The sequence below is a fragment of the Petaurus breviceps genome, unplaced genomic scaffold (genome assembly GCF_028583685.1).
Source record: "Petaurus breviceps papuanus isolate PSGF00001 unplaced genomic scaffold, PetGlider_PUasm1.0 186, whole genome shotgun sequence".
Taxonomy (NCBI): Eukaryota; Metazoa; Chordata; class Mammalia; order Diprotodontia; family Petauridae; genus Petaurus; species Petaurus breviceps.
This window is the reverse complement of record NW_027185798.1, coordinates 58,477,083-58,484,508: the sequence shown is the minus strand read 5'-3', so window position 1 is coordinate 58,484,508 and position 7,426 is coordinate 58,477,083. Positions and strand designations below refer to the sequence as shown.

At 35.8% G+C, this 7,426-nt stretch overlaps 1 protein-coding gene across 2 annotated transcripts in view; it reads left to right on the top strand.

Moving 5' to 3' along the window:
- The window catches only part of CDC14A (cell division cycle 14A), a 208,905-nt gene that overhangs the window by 137,726 nt on the left and 63,753 nt on the right, over window positions 1–7,426 (top strand). The window contains exon 7 of one of the 2 annotated variants that reach the window (XM_069090525.1): window positions 6,098–6,179. In XM_069090525.1, coding sequence (XP_068946626.1) covers window positions 6,098–6,179 — 82 coding nt within the window. The remainder of the gene's footprint in view (window positions 1–6,097; window positions 6,180–7,426) is intronic. The other variant, XM_069090526.1, reaches the window with a different exon arrangement.

The following is a 7,426-nucleotide window of genomic DNA, read 5'->3' as shown; positions in this document are numbered from 1 at the left end:
GGATGCCATGAATTCTTTTAAAGTAAATTATATATCATTATGTTTTATTGAGGAAATTATAAGAAATAGAATGTAGCAATAGTTTCTGTTCTGGGAAGTAGTAATAAATTTGTCATATCAAAATCTATAATTTTTTTCTCCTTCAGTTTTTTTTCAATTTATACAGAACAATATTCTAACCCTGGTGTATTTTGAATTATGATAAATTTGGTTATCTGATTAGTTTGCTACATGTTGAGCAAAATTTTGCAAATTATGCATAATGCTTTGTAAACCCTAAAGACCTCCTCCCCTCAAACACACACATCAGTTATTATTATTGCTTTTATAAGCATTTAACCAACCTACTGAACCTTATCATTCCTTCTTCCTTCATTATGGATCTCTTTTTCTTTCTTTTTTTATTTTAATACTTTATATTTTGATCTCTCCAGTCCCTGCTGCCCAATTCCTTTTTCTACCAGTATGTTGCTGGTTCCTCAGTAATATCACCTTCTCTTTTGATTTGGACTCTGCCAGTCAAATTTTACTATGATATAGTATGTAGGTTTTCATTCCTCTCCTTCATTGCTCTCTGAAGGCAACATACAACTTAGTTTATTTTTTAAAGACTGTTGTTATGCATTACAAAGAACATGAAAGAGGAGAAAGTAATAAAGGGAAATACTCATAAATGAGGAGTTTTGTGGACTTGAAGCTTAATATGAGTCAGCTGTGTGATATTGCAGTAAAAAAAATCTAATGTTTTAAATTGCATCTATAGAGACATAATAACCATAACAAGAAGATTAAAGTTCTTCTGTAACAGTTTTGATTTGGCCATATCTGCAATATGGTGATTAGTTCTGGACATTGCATTCAATGGTGGACATTGACAAACTTGATTATTCTCAGAAGATCCCAACTGTACAGTGAGGGGACTGGAGAACATGACATGAGAATCAGTTGAGAGAACTGAGGAGTTTTAATGGGAAGAAGAGACAAGTTAGAGGTAACATGATACACAGCCTTTTAGGTATTTGAATGGCTGTCATAGAGAATTAGATTTAGTCTCCTTTGGAGATTAGATTTATTTTCCTTAGCAGTAGCAGTGATAAATAGAAGCAATGATGGATATTGCAGAGAGGCAGATTTAGGATTACAGTAAGGACACATTTCTTAAATAATTTTATCTGTTTATGAACATAATGGGCCACCTAATAATGTGAAGGTAGTAGATTCTTCCTCTTTGTAAGTTTAAATGCGCTCTGGTTAACCATTTGCTGACTCAGTTCTTGAGGGGATTCCTTTTTCAGGTGTCAGGTTGGAGTAGATGACTTCTGAGGATACTGCCTAACAGATGAGATTTCATGCAGGCCTCCCATCAGTAGTCATTTCTATCTTAAAGTTCAATAACCTTTTATTGGGCTGATGCCTTATAATATTCTATAACTTTGAAACACCAGTATTCCATGTACCATTTAGAATTTTGAGTTTGATTATCTTTTAAAATTACTCTGTTTTAAAATTTTTGTTGAATGAATATTTCCTTTTCTTCAATTCTCCTTTTCCAACCTGCTGCCGACCTACCACTCCTATCATACTAATTCCCCAATCCAAATCATTCAGTTTTAGATACCTTTGAGGCAAAAATTGCCTCTCTTTACTGTCTGTCTCTTTCCAAAGTCTTACTTTTGTTTAAATTAATTTTGTTCTACTTATAAAAACATTCCAACCCAATTCTTCCACCTCCTAGTCCATCTCATTTTGCCTTTAGGAATACCTGTTCCTATTCCTAAAAAAAAACCAAAAAAATTTTTTTCATCCTGAATATTTTTCTCTCATCCTCCTTTTATCTTTCTTTATTTATTTGAGTTGTCTTGGTTTTCTCCTGAAAACACTGTCTTTGAAGCCCTGTTTATTGGATTACTCCTTGTAGTTAGGAATATCTGGGTTTAAATCTCATTTCTGGTATACATGACTGCATGAGCCTGGGTAAGTCACTTAACCTTTTTGTATATCAGGCAACCAAGGCTGTAAGCTTCAGAGAAGATGCTGAGTTGCCTTAGAAGAGGGAGGTCTTTTTCCAATGAGATTACAAGTCTTATTCCAATATATTACATAAAATATAAAATTTATACCTCATTGAGGTGCTAGGGTTTGGTTATACCAGCATAGTACATGTAGAGGTATGTATATATATATATATACACATTTATTTGTACCCAAGAGAGGCATTAATTCTGTGTGTGTGTGATATGCATTGGGTGACTGCGCAAAGCACTTAAACCTTTCATTGCTCTAGGCAACTCTAAGACTATGAATTACTAAGGACATGCCTACCGGTGTTGGTAGAGGTAGTTTCCTCACCTGGGCATTTTCCATATTGGAAATTATAGGTCAGTCAATAAGTATTTATTAAGCTCTTATATATGCCAAGTACTATGTTAAGCACAGAAAATGCAAAGACAGGAAAAAAACAGCAACGATAACAACAACAAAAAATCACCCTCTAGGAGCCCTCAAAGCTTCCTAGGTGGTACAGTGCATAGTGTGATTGGACTGGAGTCTGGAAGACCTGAATTCTAATTTAGCCTCAGACACTATCTGCATGACCCTGGAAAAGTCACTTAGCTATAATCTCCTAGTTTACTAATACATAAAATAGGCATAATAATATAATCTTCCTCCTGGTATTGTGATAATAAATGAAAAAAAATTTGTAAAAGTGTTTTGTTAACCTTAAAGTGCTGTATAAATGCTAGGTATTATTATTATTCTAATAGGGGAGACAACACATAAGTAACTAGGTACATATAGGATATATACAGAAGAGATTAGAAAGGGAAGGTATTGACCATGGGGTTAGGGGAGAGGAGCAGGAATGGCTTCTTTTTTTTCTTTTTGGAGGGCAGTTGGGGTTATGTGACTTGCACAAGGTCACACAGCTAGTTTTTGTGTTAAGTGTCTGAAGCTGGATTTGAACTCAGGTTCTCCTGACTCCATGGCTGGAATGGCTTTCTGACAAAGGTGGGCTTTGAGTTGAGTCTTGATAGAAATGAGAGAAACTTAGAAGAAGAGAGGAGAACTTTCCAGGCCTCAGAGGAGCATCCAGTCCAGAGGCTCAGAGACAGGGAGTGAGTCTGGTGTTTAGGAACTGCAGGAAGGCTAGTGTAGTTGGACTGTAGGAAGTCAATGGAAAGTAAGATTTGAGAAGATGGGAAATGTGGGAAGGGGCCGGGTTTAAAGAACTCTTAAGTGCCAAAGAGGATTTTATGTTGATTCTCTAGAGAACAGGAGCCACTTGGACCCCCAGTTCGTGTCTCTAAAACACAAACACACACACTCACATACAACATACCACTTAGCAAAATATGCTGCTTAGAGTGAAGTTTAAGAAATGCTGAATTGAAGTTAACTTGGTTTTAGTTTCTTTTTCTGTTTTTTCTCTTGTCTCCTTTGAGCCTCTTATTCCCCATATTGTTTTCTGAATTAGCTGTGCAGAAATCTTGAGTTTAAATCCCACCTCTGAAATTTACTACACTTGTGGCTTTGGATGAGTTGCTTAGCTTCCCTAGGCCTCAGTTTCTTCATCTGTCAAATGAGAAGGGTGGACTCTATGGCCTTTGAGATCCTTTTCAGGTCTAGATAAAGGCTCTTGGGTTCCCATGATACTTCCTCTGTTTCTTCTCCTCAGGAAAGTGACTTTTTTAAAAGCTCCTCTCCTATTACATGTTTGCATTTGGAAAATACCTTAAACATACAGTAAATAATAACAAATAATTCCCCCCATTCAGTAAGGGCAGAGTCAAGGCACATATTTAAATAAGCCCTGATGTTTTTGTTTTGATTAGTGCTTTTACTGAGATGAGGATCTCCTGGTTTAGGAAATCCCTCTACTGGTGAAGATTTTAATACTCTAGGCCGGTTGTCTGGGGGCACTGCTTTAGACGTTTGGGAATTTTCACACGGTCACAGAGCTTTTACACAGCCCTGGGTAAGAGAAAGGACTTGAATTTGAATCTTCCCTCCTCCAGGGTTGTCCCTCTCTCTACATGTTAAGCCTTATCTAAATCACAAGATAGCTACTTGGTGAAAAAAAAAACCACATACATACATACATGCATACATACATACATACACATTTCAAGGAACCCAACTAAGGGCCTTTAGGCAGAATTATAAGAGTACTTCAATTTAATATTCTTTTGAGTGTAACCTTAAAAAGTCCCAACACCCCAGGTAGAGACAGCACATGCCTTGTACTGAGTGTGTATTTCAGAATGAGTTCACCATGGAATGTTTCTGTTTGTTGATATAGTAACAGTAACCTGATCCAGGCATTTGTTACATTGTTTACCTTTCAAAGGCAAGCTATGGCTTCTTTCATAGGGTCTCCTTAGAGACTGTGTATTTTCAAAGTTAATACAAACATTAAATTGCTAGAGGTTAGATGAAATGAGATTGGGTTGTTCAGCAGTAGTTTTTTAGCAATGGAAGCTTGTTGCCTGTACTGTGAATGCAACACCAAACACCATTTCTTTCTCTGTTTACATAGTGAGAAGGCTCCATAAAAAAAATGAGTATTTACTATGGGCATACATGTACATGTGTGTCACATGGTGGTCAAATAATGTAGTGTAATTTCCTGAGTTTGATTCCTTTAAAAATTTCACATTGAGATGTACTGGAAATGCAGCTGAGATTATCTTCAGAGCACCTGTGATTTGAGCCCCAGTTCACTCTGCAACTTAACTAATAACCTGTGTTGCCTGGGACAAATTATTTAACCTCCCTGGGCCTCAGTTTCATCATCTTTAAAATTAGGGATTTGGAATAGGTGGACTTCTACCACCTCTTCCAATTCTAAATCTCTGATCATAAGTGCCTAATACGTATTTTATTTTTAATTGAAAAGAAGAGAAGTGGAAACGTCGATTTGTGTCGATGGTATTTTCCCCTTCTGTAGTTTCTCTGGCATGGTGCATACATATGCACTTGGTTGTTTATTTAAACGTGAGAGAATTAAAATAACTTCACTCATGTTTATTTTGTTATTTGGAGCGATTGATGAGTGGGAATTTTTACAGGGTTGATAAGAAGCTTAACTTGGTCATTTACCATCCTTCCTCCCCATTTTTAATAGTTTTAGGATATGATTTCATTTTTTTCTCTTTTTTTTCTTTTCAAGTACCTGTTACCGAGTTTTTCTTTTGAAATTCACATTACTTTCTTTATGCATAGAAATTCTCTATGTCCTCCCATGAAATAAGTTTTCAGTGAGTTGGTTTGCAAAAAGTGCAGGGTATCAAGTTACCATAGTTAGTCTTTTAATGTTTTCCAGATGGATTAAAGTAGTTTTTCCTTCTCAATCAAATCCTTTCAGTTTTTTATGCTATCAAAAACTTATTGCTAAGAGGATAATCAAAAAGAAATAACTTTTCCATAATGTGTTATAGAAATAGTGTGAGGAACCATTTATGAGAAATTCATTCCCTGCCTGTCATCATGCAAAAAAAAAATTCTTCCTCGTATCAATTATATATTTAATTTTTTTTTCAGAATCTGAGCACCAGGATAGATAATGTATGCATTAATGATGTATACTCCTATCATCTAAGCATGAATGTGGTAGTATATATCGAGATTTGGAAGACCAGTTATTCATGAGCACAAACTACATATGAACATGAACTTTGGATGATTTTTGTGGGGCATGTTTCACTGTTGCTCAGAATAGTCAGTTCTGTGAACAGTAAACTTTGTCTCAAATATCATATTAGGAAGTTAATTTCTAGATCTAAATTAAATATCAAATACTTAAATTTTTTTTTTTTTTTTGCTTTTTGGAAGGGGGGAAGTAGTGCAATTGGGGTTAAGTGACTTGCCCAAGGTCATACAGATAATTTTTGTATTGTGTCTGAGGCCAGATTTGAACTCAGGTCGTCCTGATTCCAGGGTCGGTGCTCTATTCACTGCGCCACCTAGCCACCCCAATATCAAAGACTTTTAAACACTTTCTTACTAAATTAGGATCATTTAAGTGACATTGGAACTTGAGGTGAAGGAAAATAATTCTGGATGTTAATTATTAGTCTTTATACTGGAGAAAAACTAATTTGATTTCTGTCTTTCAGGGATTGCAGCATGGGTTTTTTGACTTTGAATCCTTTGATGTGGAAGAATATGAACATTATGAGGTTTGTAAATTTTGTAATATTTCATATATAAATTTAGTTTCTTTGTTAAAATTAGGCACATTTTTAGTGGGACGAAAGGAAAGTTTAGCATGTACAGAGAGGTCCTTTTTGTCACTCCTTTATGTCATAGTCTGGTATTACTCCTTGGCACTGTAGTCTGTTGTGATTTAAGAAAAGGAGGGGAGGGGGCACTCTCACTTTTATTTATACTTTTGAAAGTTGTGTAGTATGTTACTATCTAGTGCCGAGTTTGTTTTGAAAATTGCTCATTTTGTCTCTTAAATATGAGTTATTCAGATTGGTCTAGAAGGATTGTCTAATACCAGTGGGAGCATAGCTTAGGTTATATATCATGGTAGAATGAAATGATAAGAGTGTATATTGATAAAACAGTGGTGAAATTATTTAGGTTAATAAAAAGTCAGTAATTTCTCTTTTCTGTCCCTTTCTTCTCTCTTCTGTTTTCTCTCCTATTAATATAGTAGTTAAAAAAATCTAGGGGCAGCTAGGTGGTATAGTGAATAGAATACCAGCCCTGGAGTCAGGAGGGCCTGAGTTCAAATCCGGCCTCAGACACTTAACACTTACTAACTGTGTGACCTGGGCCAAGTTACTTAACCCCAATTGTCCTTCCTTCCACCCTCCAAAAAGACCCCCCCCCCCAAATATCTAAAGTTTAGTTCAGACTCTTATTGAATCATGTAATATAAAGGAACATTAGAAGTCATCTAGTTTAACCATTCAATAGAATGTAAGCTCTCTGAGGATGGGGATTGTTTTCATTTTTTGTCTTCATATCTCCTCAGTCTAGCACATTTCCTGGCACATAGAAGGTGCTTAATTAATGTTTCTTAAATAAAATCTCCCACTCCCCTTCTCCCTACCCCAGCCCCTTCCCCACACTTTACAGATAAGGCCTAGACTGGCTAAATGACTAGCTCATAGTTATATAGCCATTTAGTGGGATCGTGGAGATTACAGGCTATGCTTCCTCAGTCTGGTGTTCTTAATACTTCATACTACACACTCAACTTGGGAAATTATCACCTTGACATTTTGACAAAGTAGTAGAAGCTTGGTATATATATATATTTTTATAAATAAATGCACACTCCTATACATATATACATACAAACATGCATGCACACACATACATATACACACATGTTAGACAAAGGTTTTCTAAAGTAAGATCATGTTATAGGAAGTAGTAGAACTTTTAGAAGATCATGGTAGGAGAGAAACCA